General features: G+C 58.6%; 1 protein-coding gene across 2 annotated transcripts; it reads right to left on the bottom strand.

Annotated features, from left to right (window-relative positions):
- Window positions 1-3026: 3026 nt before the first annotated feature.
- BCL3 (BCL3 transcription coactivator) lies at window positions 3027-12721 on the bottom strand. 2 transcript variants are annotated; one of them, XM_004271193.4, is made up of 9 exons: window positions 12271-12715; window positions 10399-10552; window positions 5986-6094; window positions 5543-5747; window positions 5349-5437; window positions 5062-5139; window positions 4277-4444; window positions 3789-3906; window positions 3027-3651 (listed from the first exon to the last, which is right to left on the bottom strand). In XM_004271193.4, exons 1-9 carry the CDS (start codon window positions 12524-12526, stop codon window positions 3464-3466), a joined length of 1365 nt encoding a protein of 454 aa, XP_004271241.1. In that variant the 5' UTR covers window positions 12527-12715; the 3' UTR covers window positions 3027-3463. The 2 variants fall into 2 exon arrangements, with proteins under 2 accessions (XP_004271241.1, XP_033286657.1); XM_033430766.2 differs by having other exon boundaries at window positions 3027-3906; window positions 12271-12721.
- Between the last annotated feature and the right edge of the window lie 1316 nt (window positions 12722-14037).

The following is a 14037-nucleotide window of genomic DNA, read 5'->3' as shown; positions in this document are numbered from 1 at the left end:
TTTTAGAGAAGTAAGTTACCAAGGTCAGGGCCGGGTTCAGCTTCTGAACCGGGGGATAGTTTCTCACACACAAAGAGGCACATCACCTACAGTCTGGACCCACAGATACAAGGAGATCTTGACACACACTCCAGGCTGGTGATGGGGCTGGCACCTACACTCTCATCAAATCCTCATCAACCCATCAGCCCTCAGACGTGGGCATTATTCGCATTTTACAGATGCGGAAACGGAGGCTCGGGGCCTGAAGTCGCCTGATCAAGGTCACATGGCTAGGGAATGGAAGAGCTGGACTCGAACTCAGTTCTAACTCCGGGGCCTGTGCTCTTAACGACACACCACCTGTAATCTTGCAGCCTTTCCACACACACATGCGTGTGCACACACAGAATAATAGGCACAACCACATACAACCTTCCTGTGAGTCAAGAGGGCCCAGCGACTATGAGCGTGGGTCTAGGAGGCAGGAGACCTGGCCTTGGATGGGCAACTTGCTCTCTCTGAGTCTCAGTTTTCTCATCTGGAATATGGGTACCATCATGGTCAATACATGGCTGCTAATATTTGCTCCCAAACTGGTCACACAGTGTGACAGGGGACCAGACACAGCCACAAAGAATCACAGACACCATAATGCAATGGGGAGTGGGTGAGGCTCACTCATTCCACCATCACTTCTCAGGGGTCTGCTCCGTGCCAGGCAGTGTGCTGGCTGCTGTGGGTAGGGCAGCAGGAGGAAACTGTCCTCCCAGGGCTCATGGTCTGCTGGAGAGACAGTCACTGCACATGACCTTGCTCATGTGGTGGGATTATCACGTGGGAAGTTCTCACACACAGCTGCTTGCGGGGCCCAACAGTCACCCTCTGTAGTGGGTTGAGCGGTGGCCTCCCACAAAGATATGTCCCCATCCTTACCCCCCAAAACCTTTAAATGTGACCTTATTTGGAAAAAGGGTCTTTGCAGATGCACTTAAGGTTAGGATCTCAAGATGAGATCATCCTGGATTACCTGGGTGGGTTTAGGGCTAAACCCAGTGACAATTGTCCTTATGAGAGCCAGAAGGGAAGACACAGACACACAGCAGAGGAAGCCATGTGAAGATGGAGGCAGCGATTGGAGAGATGCAGCCACAAGCCAAGGAATGCCAGCAGCCACCTAGGATCCTCCCCTAGAGCCTTTGGAGGGAGTGTGGCCCTGCCAACACCTTCATTTTGAACTTCTGGCTTCCAGAACTGTGAGAGAATAAATTCATTTTGAGCCATCTAGTTTGTGGTCATTTGTTACAGCAGCCCTAGGAAACCAACATGTCTTCCAAATCAGGCAGCTCTAGGGACACCATAGCCCAGAGGCAGCATCAAAAGCACTGGCACATGGCTTCCCTGGTGGCTCAGTGGTTGAGAGTCCGCCTGCCGATGCAGGGGACGCGGGTTCGTGCCCTGGTCCGGGAAGATCCCACATGCCGCGGAGCGGCTGGGCCCGTGAGCCCTGGCCGCTGAGTCTGCGCGTCCGGAGCCTGTGCTCCACAACGGGAGAGGCCACAGCGGTGAGAGGCCCACGTACAGAAAAAAAAAATTGGGCTACCCAGTCAGAGCTGCCCCAGAAGTGCGTGTACATGGATGTGTGTGCGTGTGTGTACACACACGCACACACCCCTAGCCTAGACGCAACAGTGTCTCCTAGGAAGATGTTAAGGCAGTGGGCCCCACAGATACAGCATGTTGTGGAGTCACCGCAGCAGAAATGTTCACAATCACCAAGACATACAAAGATCCAGAGGCCCAAGGAGGGCCCGCCAGACTGAAAAACCCACACTCAGCATCACTCGGAAACACAAACACATGGTCACTCAAGAAGACCAATAGAATGGGACCAAGGTTGCCAGCTTCTCCCAAAGGACACCCCTTTCTCCAAGGCTGGAGGCACTGGGGGCTGACATGGGGTCCAGCCCTTTCTTGGGGGGTCCAGCTTGTCCTTGCCCCCCCATTGTACATCCATCTTCCCTTCCCAACGGGCAAATCCCTGTAACAAATCACTTATCCATATACCCACCGCTTAGTGATGTTGCTTCTCTGATCGAATAGAGACTCCGATGATATTTACATCCTAACCCCTGGAACTCTGTGAATGTTACTTCATATGGCAAAAGGGATTTGGCAGCTGTGAGGAAGTGAAGGGTCTTGAGATGGGGGAGGTTATCCTGGATTATCTGTGGGCACCTGGGGGAATCACAGGGTCCTCCTAAGAGGGAAACGGAAGATCAGAGTAGATGTACAGATAGAAGCAAGAAGGTGCTGTGATACAAGGAAGGGGCCATGAGCTAAGGAATGCAGGCGGCCTCTGGGAGCTGGATAGTGCAAGGGACCAGATTCTCCTCTAGAGCTTCCAGGAGGAACCAGCTCTGCTGACACTTTGACTTTGGTCCAGTCAAGTTGATTTTGGACTTCTGACCTCCAGAACTACAAGCGGATGAATCTGTGCTGTTTTAAGCTGCTGAATCTGTGGTGCTTTGTTACTGTGGTAACGGGAAATGAATGCAAACCCTGACTGATACGTAAGAGACGCGTCCAGACGGTCAAAAATATATATGTATGTCAGGGGGGCCCTGGAGCCACTGAATCAAAATGTGACACACCAAGCGAGGCAGTCACATAGAAACAATCACACGATGACCGCAGGTCTCAATGTTAGGAACACTCACAAATGCTACACGCACGGAGACCCAGAGGCAACTGGCATCAACAGCTTACCACAGGTACGCAATTGGGGGGAACCAGCTGTGGTACACAGGGACCCACAAACCGCAGAATCCTTCAGAAGCACACACACACACACATGCACTATGGAATCCAACAGTGACACAATGACAGAGCATTTACAACACACCGTAAGTCCTAGAGTCGCCCACACAGGTCACTGTCAGCCTGAGACTCACACAGAGTCAGCTGGATACAGCACCCAGGTGGACACACACACAAACACACTTCCTCCAGACCTCCTCATGAAAGAGGCCTAGCAAAGCCAGGGATATGGTACAAAAATAGTTTATTACAAAAGAAATTCAACCAAAAAGCCTAATAATTTACATTGATATCAGTGCCTGGCTACAGCCCATCTCTCCCTCCTTACTGAACTGGGTAAAGGCCAGAGGGGAGGGCTGTTCCTTGGTTCCACCAGCTCTGGGAGAGGAGAAGGAAATGAATGATTGGGTGAAGTTCCAGATGGGAGACCGGTGCCTGAGAATAATAGGGTAAGAGTCCCGGGCTGGGGGTGGGGACGAGATGGGGGCATATCCATGCTGAGAAGAGGGGGGCGGTTATGGGTAAATATATGTGCCTCTGTGCAAATCCTGGTCCAGAAGATTGGGGGGGGGCAGAGTGAGATCTTCACAGTTTCCAGGAGGGCCGACCCCATAGGGCAGCGAGGTCCCTCCTCATGAGTCCGAGATCTGCCCCCCCATCCCTCTCAGCTACCTCCTGGAGCTGGGGAGGGGGGCACCGGCCGGCCAGGGGCTCGGAGGACCCCGGCATAGGGCAGGAAGGTCGGTGGAGATGAGGCAGGAAGGAAAAAATTGGGGGGAACCATGGGGAATCCAGGGGGGTCCTTGGGGGGAGACTGGGAGGGCGAGGAGGGTGGTGATGCTGACAGAAGACCTGTGGGAAGAGAAGAGAGAGGAGGGGTGAGGGCAGCGAGAGGCTGGATCCAGGGGGAAGGGGGCTGGGGACCCCCACTCCTGGGTTCTGAGGGAGGGCGGAGCTGGGCTGCTGGAAGTTGGGAGCCGGTTTCTCACCATTGGAGCTGAGGCGGCTGCTGCTCTCAGGGGAGGTGGTGGCACTCCGGTCAGGGGAGGGCTCTGGCTGGCATGCAGGAGCAGCCCGTGTGGCCTTCCCTCTCAGGATGTCGATGACCTGCGGGGCGATGCGGGGGTGGGGTCATCACCAGGCCACCCCTGCCCACACAGCCCTGCTTCTCTCCATCTCTCCTAGCTCACGGGGTCTCCTAGCTCAGGGAGCACCGCCTCTTTCTCAGTACGTGCAGGGGGACAAGTCACTTCCTTTCTTTGTGCCTCAGTCACTCCTTTGTCTAGAACTCACACCCACGCCCTCAGGCTCACCGGCTCGCCTCCACGCCCTGGCACAGACGCGCACACGCCCACCGCCGCATCCCCTGCACGCACGTGCCCACTCACCTGTCACATCCGCGAGGACCGGCGCTCGGGCACAGACACCCCTGAAACCCCTGTAACCCCCGCCGCCACCAGCGCGCACACTCACTCACCCGGCGGCTGCGCGCCACCATGAGCGGCGTGTCGTTGTGGCAGTTCTTGAGGCCGCTGTCTGCGCCGCTGCGGACCAGCGTGCGCACGAGCGGGAGGAGCCCGCGGCCTGACGCCGAGTGCAGCGCCGAGCTGCCCGAGTACATTTGCGCGTTCACGTTGGCGCCGTGCTGCGGGCGGGGAGGCGCGGGTCAGGACCACCGCCAGGTCCCGGTGGGGGGGGCGGGGCGCGGAACCCAGGGGGCGGGGCTACAGTGAGGGGCGGGGCCGGGCGTGAGGGTGGGAATCACAACCTGGGGCGGGGCCAGATCGGGGTTGGGTGATAGAAGGGTAGAAGTTGGAAACAAAGGCGGGACAGAGCGGGATTGGAGGGGCGGCGCCGAATCAACCGGAGCTGGACTCTGCAGCCCTGGCCAAAGCAGGGGCGGAGTCAGAGAAGGGAAGGGTCCAGAGTCTGGGCCTGATCCTGGACGGAGTCGGGGAGGAAGGACAGCGCGGGGACAGGGCCAAAGCCGGAAGGCAGGGTCAGCAAGACTCTAGGTGGTTGGGGCCTGGGACGTTTTGGGGCCGGAGGAGGGATGGGAGAAGACCCGGACTAGTTCGTAGCCTGGAGGGGTGAAGTCCTAGGGCTGACAGAACGAGGCCTAGAAGGAAAGGTCGGGGCTGGAAGCGCAGCAAGAGCAAGAGCCAGAACTGGAAGGCGGCGTCGGTGGCAGGGATGGGGCGACAGCCGGGTGGTGTCAGAGGAAAGGGTGGGCGAGAGGCCACGGGCAGGGGCCTTACCCACCTGTAGCAGCAGCTGCACCATGCTAAGGCTGTTGTTTTCCACGGCGTGGATGAGTGGGGAGCGGCCGCTCTTAATGTCCTGCGGCAGGGCGGGAAGGTTTTAAGCGTCTCCTAGCACTGCCCAAACAGCCGGCGGCCCGCATCCTAACCGCTGGGTCCAGCATCTCAATCCCCTTAGATTCTTCAAGCCCCACCCCACCCATTCGGGCTCTCTCCCACCCAAGCCCCGCCCCGTTGGCCCCGCCCCTCCGCTCCTCTTGGCCCCTCCTCCGGCCCAATCGCGCTCACCACCGCGTCGATGTCCGCGCCGTGCTCCAGCAAGAGCAGCACCGCTTCTTGGCACTCGGTGTTCACGGCCACGTGCAGGGCGGTGAGCCCTGAAGGAGAGGGAGGCTCAGTTAAACCTGGGCCTGGGGCTTTGCAGCCTCAGGACTCCAGGTCCTGCCGGACAGCCCCACCCCGCGCCCGGGGAAGATGCTCACCGTCGTAATTGCGGGCCTCCAGGTCCATGGTGCCCCCGGCCGCGCTGTCCAGCAGGGCCCGCAGGCAGGCCGGGCTGCGGTGCTCGCAAGCTAGGTGCGCTGCCGTCTGGCCGTGACGGTCCAGTGCCATGGGGCTGGCACCGGCCATCACCAGGAGCCGGACCACAGACGGCAAAGTGGTGATCACAGCCAGGTGTAGCGGTGTCTGGGGAACAGAGACTGTGAGGGACCCGTTCCCTGCCCTGCGTCCCAGTCCTGCCTTCCTCAGAATTCCTGAGTCCTGACCCCCAGCTGTAGTCTTAGGCAGCAACCAGAAATCTGGAGCACCTCGTCCCTCAGATTCAAGAGTCAGGGCCCCCAGCTTTTCTTCCCGTAGGAAACAGGAGTCCAGGTTCCCAGACCCCTCTCCCATTAGATCCAGGTCCCCAGGCCCCCAGCCGCACCTGCCGGAGGTTGTTGTAGATATCCAGCTCCCGGCCGCCATGCTGGAAGAGGTTGACTAGCCGATGCACAGCTGGTAGATTGCCCTGCACCACCGCAATGTGGAGTGGCCTGGGGGTGGAGGATCACAGGCGTTAGAGGCTGGTCACCTCTCACCCCATACTCTCAGCAGTGCTAACTCCAAAATGCGCAGGATACTTTAGAAGTGTCTCTAGAATCCAACCACTGCTCCCCACCCCCACTCCCTCCATCCTGTCAGGCACCACCATCTCCCCTCCTGGACTGTCCCCTCCTCGCTGGCCTCCCTGCTTCCATCCTGCTCTACTGTCTGTCCCTCACATAGCAGCTAGAGGGACCCTTTTAGACCCTAAGTCAGGTCATGCCCCTTTTCTGCACAGAATCCTCAGAGTAAAGTCCTCACCGTGGCCCACAGGCCCTGTGTGATCTTGTTTCCTGCTCTTCAGTTCCTTTTGATATCATCTCTGTCCACTCTCCTCAGCCCACTCTGGCCACTAGCCTCCTTGGTGTTCCTCAAACATACCAAGCATGCTCGCCTCCTAGGCCTTTGCACTGGCTGTTCCCTCTGCTGGGAAGAGTCTTCCCCCCATACCTGCGGGACTAGTTCCCCTCATTTGGGCCTCTACTAAAATGGTACAGCAGCGGCTCCCTCCCCCACCCCCGGCTTTATTTTCCTCCAGTTCATCACCTGATGTGGTACACTTTACTTGTTTCCTGTCTGAATCTCCCCCGATAGAATGTCAACTCCACCAGGGTAGAGTGTTTGGTGTGCTTCCATCACTGCCCAGTGCCTAGGACAGCGGCTGGCGCTGAGCAGGTGCTCCACAAACACGCTCTGAATAGATGAGTCCCTCTCAATGATCCCTGGCCATCCTTGAAGCTGGTAACCACATTCCCACCCCACTCAAGGCCACAGTTTTCTCATCTGTGGAATGGGTGGGGATGAACTCGATACCACCATCAAGGTCTCCATCAGTGGTGACTGGAGATCACAGTCAGCCTCCATCCCAAGAGTATGTATTTTGCCCAGAAGGGAGGTGGGACAAACTAGTCACTGTTTGGGAAGCTGGACTGCGCAACCCAGGTCCCCCACACACACACCACTTCTGGACTGAAGGACTCATTCCCTCAGCTTCTGGGAAGGTTGTCAGCTCTCAGCTCTCTCTGGGAATTACCCTCCGCTGAAAAGAGCTGCTTGCCCAGGTCATGGGGGTGAGGTGGGTAGATGCCACCCAATGGCATCCAGTGACTGGTCCGTGTGGGTGTCGAAGGCCTGGGCTTCTGGCCCCAACTCTGAAGGCCACTCCAGCTGCAACATTCCCTGTGGGATAACTGAGGCCCTGATGAAACTACGTAGCAGCTCAAATTCTCCCTGTGCGCAGTCCTGCTTCCTCCATCTCTGTAGGCACTGATCTGGATAACACTTTTCAATAAACTTCCTGCCCCTTCCCAGGGCCCCGAGCCTGGAAGAGCCATTTAGAGCTGAGAGCAATCTGGGACGACTGTATGCGGTGGGGGACATTAGCGCTGAGGGCACAAGGCTGACTGGAGGTACACAGTCCCTACAACCTTTCTTTAAAGGCCATTTTCTAGAGCAACTTCTTTCTCACCCACCACTGCTTGCTGACGAACCAGAGTGTGGCTAAGAGAGGTGAACAGCGGTTCTCCCAAGTGTGGAATCTGCAGCTAGAATCCAGCTCCCTAGGTACTGGAGGCAGAGAAATCCTGCAGCCCTGGAGGCTCTGCCGGGGCTGAGTAGGCCGGCGCTGCAAATTGCGTTACAAGTCTCTCTAGCTGTGCGCCTAGGCGGCCCTTTACAGCCTCGGGTTTCTCCTCCGTAAAGTATAGCCTACAAGAACGCCCATCTCCCAGTAGATTATGCAGGTGTAACGCTGAACCTGGATCCTGAGCCCAGAAAGCCAAATTTAAAAAGAAATCTTGGGGGAGGGGTCGGAGCTGGGCCAGGGCCCCCTTGGGAAGGGCTCCCTCCCCTCCCTGCATCTCCCAGGACGCCCGGCCTGGGTCCCCTTCGGGGCGGGAGGGGTTAAGTGAGGGCAGAGGGAGAAAATTATTTCAGAGAAACCGTCCAAGCCTGAGTTCCCATAAACGCGCGGGCCGCAGGGGGTGGGGCGGGGCTGGAGGAAGTGGGGACGGGAGGGGCGGCCCAGCCCTCGGACTTCCAGTAACAGGTCTGCTGGGCGGGGCTCCGCTTCCTGCTCCCGGGGGAGGGAAGCCTGTCCCGTCGGGGATCTACCCCGGCCACCCGGACACCCCAACTTCCATCCTCGAATAGGGCGGAGAGGGGAGCCTAATCCAAAGCGATCTAGTTACCCTGGGGGTAAGGGCCCCAACTTCTCCAGCCAGAGGACCCCTCTGGAACTCCACCCTCCAGGGCTCCGACTCCAGCTGGCTCCCTAACCCCCACATCTTGGCATCCATCCCCAAGATCTCTTGGGACCCGGGAATACGGTGCCCTAACTCATTGCGGATACGAACTTTCCCCTTCCCTCCGAGTTCTAGATCCCCAAGCTGCCCTGCCCGCTGCTCCTTACCCGCTCAGGGGTCACGGAAGGCAGTCGCCCAACCTCTGCTCTCTGGGACTCAGAACGCGTTCCCCTCTCTCTTGGAGACCCAGACTTCCATCTCCCCAGTGCCTCCTGACTTCTTGGTGGCGGGGGGGTGGGGGTGGGGGGTGGGGAGGTTGTCCGAATGCCCTGAGATCTTACTCCCTTGAATCCCTAGAAGTTCAGCCTCCCAATCATAGCTTTGTCGTTCCGGGGACCCAGACCTAGCGTGTCCCCCCTCCCGCGCCCCCGCCTGGCCTGTGCCTGCTGCCCATTCCGGTAAAGTCTCGGCCCCAGCGGAAGGGGTTAAGGTTAGAGGGAGCGCCAGGAGGGGGAGGCTGTGAGTGAGTGACGGGTGCTGACGTGGGGGAGGCAGAGCAGCTGGGCTGCGGTCAGGTTCTGCGGGAAGGGATTTCCCCCAACAGGCAGCTGAGGCAGAAGTGTTTGCTTTGGGGGAGAGCGGGGAGGGCGGGGAGGGCGGCTGGGGTGTGGGGCTGGAGACTGGTGTGCCAGGTCGCCTCTGCACCCTGCTTTCACAGGTTGCAAACAAATCACCCCTGGGGACGGATACAAATTAAATCTATTTCACTGATGACCCCAGACGTACCCAGAGTGGGCGGGAACTAGCTTTACCGAGCCCTGTATATGTATATCTCAGGCACTTCTTCCTGCTTGGGTTCACAAGGATAAGTCCACGACAACCCTGGGAGCTCTGTTCAACCAACCAAAAGCCGCTCCCATGTACTGAGCACCTACCGTGTGCACCCCCCTCCGTTCTATGCACTGTGTGTATGTACATCACTGCACTGAATCCTAATTGTGATTATGAGCCCGGATTTCCAAATAGGGAAACTGAGGCTCGAGGATGTGAAGTCACCCAGGAGCCAGTGGTGGAGGCCTCCCCCTTTCCTTGTAGAAATAGGCTTGTCCATCCCATCTCCACCTGTGGTTTCCAGTCCCCAAACCCCATTCCCAGATAATCGCTTTATAGAAATCATTTCATTTCTGCCTCACAGAGACCCTCATCTTATGCTTCCTGTTTTTACAGGGGGAAACTGAGGTAGAGAGGGGTGAGAAAGTGGCCGGCTGAGATTCAAACCGAGGTCGATAGAATAACAATAACCATGGCGGTCAAGTATATCGAGTGCTTACTGTGTGCTAGGCCCTCCCGTGCAGGATTTCTCAGCAGCTTCATGCTGCTCGGAAGCATGGCCCCTCAAACGGCAGATGATAAAACCATGAGATTTGGGAAGTCAACTTAAGGAGTCGTCAAGTTAATTTAGTGGGCTATGACCAGGAAACCATGACATAAGACTAGAATAGAAAATCCCAAAGTAGATCCCAAGTCGTAAGGGTGAGTGTTGTTTTGTTCTGTGCAATTTTTATTTCAAGTTTATATGTGCGTGTGTGTGCTGGGTTTAGTAAAAAGCAATAACGATAATAATACCAGTAATTAACACATATGGAACTGGCAATCTGCGAGGCTCAGTGCTAGGAGTTTAACATGTATAGTTCGTAGAATAAATTGGTCAGTGAGATGTCTTCCTCAGTTTGGGATTTTGATAAAACATTTGAAGCCCACTGCTCCAAAAACACTCCTGGGAGGTAAGTGCTCTCAGGGTGCCCAATTTTTCAGAAGAGGAAACTGAGGTCCAGAGAGGGAAAGGGGCTAGCTCAGAGTCACACAGCAGTGGAGACAGGGTTCTAACTCAGGTGCAGGTAACTTGAAAGCCCACGCTGAGTGCCCCTGTGCTGTGGTGGGTGGGTGAGGTGGGTGGAAGCTTGGTCTCCCCACTTCCTACTGCCCTCCATGAATGGGGGACTGTCACTCACGTGTCTCCGTCCTCGTCCGCATGGGTGGCCATGGCGATGTCAGCCGACAGGGGGTGTTCCATGGAGCACATCATGGGGTACAGGGGTGTAGGCAGGTTCAGCAGAGGAAAGGGGGAGCCCATTGTTGGGGTGGGGTACAGGGACAGTAAAGGTCCTGGGCAAAGAAAGGACATGCGTGAGACCAAGCCCACAGATCCTCAACCCACTCCCCACCTCCCGGCCTTCGCTACTGCGTGTCACCTGCCCTTTTTCCCAGGTCCCTTTTGCATCTCCTACTGAGTCCTCAAGGTGCAAGACAAACTCCTCTACCGCATCCCTCCTCTGGGCTCCCGCAGCTTCCCCCAGCCCACCCCCCGCCCCAGCCCTGGACACTCTCACTGTCACATCTTTACTTGTGTCTGATGCCCCATCTCCCACTAGGCAGAGAGTCCCTTAAGGACTGAACCCCCATCATCACTCAGCAGGGGGACCTCAGGGCCTGTTTGCTGAGTGAATTTGTGGCTGAGGGAGGTAAGGATGGATGAAGCACTGGATGTAGGGTGTGGGGTGACTGTGTACAGAGTTTGGGGAGAGGGAGTGCTGCCAGAAACATGTTCAGATCAAAGTGTTGGAAGGGACCATGGTAGCAGGCAAATCCATATCCACCCATCACACAGATAGGGAAAACTGAGGCCCAGGTTCTCATCGGGGGAATAGGAAAAAAGGAGAAGGCTGTGACCGGCCTCCTGATGCACAGCTTGAAGCTGTACTCTGAGGGGGTGGAAGGTGCAGAAACTGGGCACAGGTCTGGAGGCACTAGGCATGGGGTCTCTGCAGCTCTGAGGGTCACTCCGAGATCGTGAGGTGGGCACAGCTGTGGGAGGGGCCACCCCCTCCTGGAGGTCAGGGATGAAGACAGGATCCGGAAAATGGATTTTGGCCTTCTCTGTCATCTCCTGGTCCTTGGAGGTTCCCATTCCTGAACCCCCAAGTTTCCTGGTCCTTGCATGTCCAATACCAGGCCTTGACACCCTGAGGCCTTCTGCCCAGAGACCCCTGAATCCTTCTTCCTGGCTCTAAATCCTTGAGTCCCAGTCCTGCCCCCAATTCTTAGACTGAGCCCAAGCCCCCTAAGGCCACCTGACCTTGTGACCCCAGCGAAGACACTGGTCACTTGCAAGCACACAGAACTGGGTGCTCAGAACCGCAGATCTCTGGCCTGCTGGCTCCTTAAGGACCCCTGGTATCTGGATCGGTTTCCTTGGGTCCTTGTGATCCCAGATATTGGGGTGCTCAGAACTCCAACGCTGTTCTCCTAATTCCCATCGTCTCCCGATATCTTGGTTCCCGAGATTCTGACATCCGGGGATCCTTAATATCTGTCTCCTTAGAACCCCAGTCTCTGTGCCCCTGACTTCCTTTGACCCCACATATAGTTCGGGATGCCAAGACCCCAGTTTCTTGGGTCCAAGTGCTGATTCCTTATAACCCTAGATATGTGGGTTCTGAAGAGTTTATAATTCTGTGTTCCTGGGGCTTGATTCCCTGAGAACCCATTTCTGTACTGCTGGGCACTGTCTCCTAGCTCCCTATATGTGGCACTCGGACCCTGGGCTCTATCCCTCAGGGCCCCCTGACACCCAGCCTTCCTACAACCCCGATACCTGTGTCCCAAGGCACTGCTCCCTGAAGCTCCCATATCTGCACCCCTGGGACCTCTGGCTGTGCGCCCAGCTCCCCAGGAACCCCATATCTGTGCCCTTGGGACCTTGGCTTCTGTCCCTCAGCTGCCCGAGGCCCCGTATATTACGTTGGAGCTCTGCTCCTGGCTCCGGTAGTGACCCTCTGCACTGCCTGGCCCCCACCCGGCCATGACCCGCGGAAGCCACTCACCCTGGTAGTAAATTGCTTCTGGCCGGGCCAGGCCGTGGGGGGGCGCAGGCACCGCTGGCGTGTCTAAGCCACCGCGGAGGGGATCCGGGGGGACGATGGGGCCCACAGCGCCGCGGGGGGCGGCGGGCTCTGGGGAGGGCGCACGCAGAGGGCGCTTGCGGAGCGGCAGCGCGGCGCCTGGGGGTCCGGAGCCCTTGGGCCGGGTACGCAGGTCCACAGGCCCCTCGTCCATGGTCCCCGCGGGGCATCGGGGCATGGGGCCGCCGGGGACGGCGGCCGAGCGGGCGGCCGGAGTGCGGCTGGGTTGGCGGCACGGGAGGGTGGCTGCGCCGAGCGCCGGGACTTCCCCTGCTGCCGGCTGAACTGAAGGGACTTTTGTCGGCCCGGGCGGTGCCGACAGCCTGCCTCCCCGCCCCCGGCCCCCCCGGGGCCACCCGTCCGCCCCAGGGGTTTCCTGGACCCGCCGCCGCTCCCGCCTTCCCGCGGTGCAGCCTGCAGAGCGCCCCGCCCGCGCCGCGCCCCGCGCCCGCCCCCTCCCAGCCCCGCGGCGCCCGGAGCGGCCGGGTCTTGGCGTGGGGCGGGGGGTGGGTGGGAAGAAGGCGGTGTCGCGGGTTGCGGGGTCCCCACCCCTGCGGCTGCGGGCGTCAGGCTCCGTCTCCGCTTTTTTGTCTTTCTGGCTATAGGCCTCTGTATCTCTCAGTCTGGCTTTCGGGTCTGGATAGATGTCTCTCTATCTCTGTGTCTCTGTTCTCAGTGTCTCTGTCTCTATCGTCTCTTTGCTTCCCTCACCATCTCTCTGTCACTCGAGTGCTGTCTGCTCTCAGCCTCTCCTCCAGGGAGGCAATTCCCTGAGGCCCTGGGGTCGCTAAGACGCGGGTTCGATTCCCTACTCCTACTTCCTTGCTGGGTGACCTTGACCAGGCGCTTCCCTTCTGTGAGCCGTTTCCTCCTTTGTGGGAGCGAAAAGACGCACCCGGGGTAGGGACTACGCTCCGCAGGCGCCCAGGCACTATCCCTCAGCCTGCCCTGCCCCCATCTCTGCCTCCTCCTGTGCCTCCTCAGCTTTGGGTCTGAACTTCGTTGGGGGTGGTGTTCGGTGGGGAGTGCGCAGGGAAACAGTGAACGTGTTTCTTCCCGGCGGGGTCCCTGCACCCAGCCGGAGCCGCTGGGCACAGGGTGGGTGCTCCGGGAATCCTCGATGCACAGAGAAAGAAAGAGACGTGGCGAAAGGGGCATGGAGGTCGTGAGAGACTAAGGAGGAGGGAGACGGGGACATAGCAAGAGCCGCAGGGCCGCAAGACCAGAGTCACAGCGACCAAAGCCCGGGCCCACGAGACGGGGGCCGTCTGGCTCCCCTTCTGCCCCACGTCCCGCTCCCATCCCGGGCGGGGTTGGTGGGTGGGGAACAGGCCAGGCTGGTTGGGGGCATGACTCAGAGGCAGGCAGGAGCTGCGGGCGGCTGGGCGGGGTGGTGTAAGCGGGGGGGAGGGAAGGGCAGAGGCGGGCTTCTCCCGTGTCCCCTCCCCGGCCTCCCTTCTCCCCGCCCCGGGGAGGGGCCCGAGTCGCGCGGGGCTTTCCCGGATTTCCCTGGAGGCGGGGCCGTTGCTGGGGTTGAGTGCCGGTCACGGAGTTACCGGAGGCGGAGCGGAAGGCTTTGGGGACCTAAGGGGGCCAGGGAATGGGTGCTGCACCTCGGGTCTGTCCAGGCGGCTCGCAGGGTCTCCCTGGTTCTGTGTGTCTCCCCATGTCTTTGCATCTTCATCCCTG

The sequence above is a fragment of the Orcinus orca genome, chromosome 20 (assembly GCF_937001465.1).
Source record: "Orcinus orca chromosome 20, mOrcOrc1.1, whole genome shotgun sequence".
In the NCBI taxonomy this organism is placed as follows: Eukaryota; Metazoa; Chordata; class Mammalia; order Artiodactyla; family Delphinidae; genus Orcinus; species Orcinus orca.
This window is presented reverse-complemented; position numbering and strand designations above follow the sequence as displayed.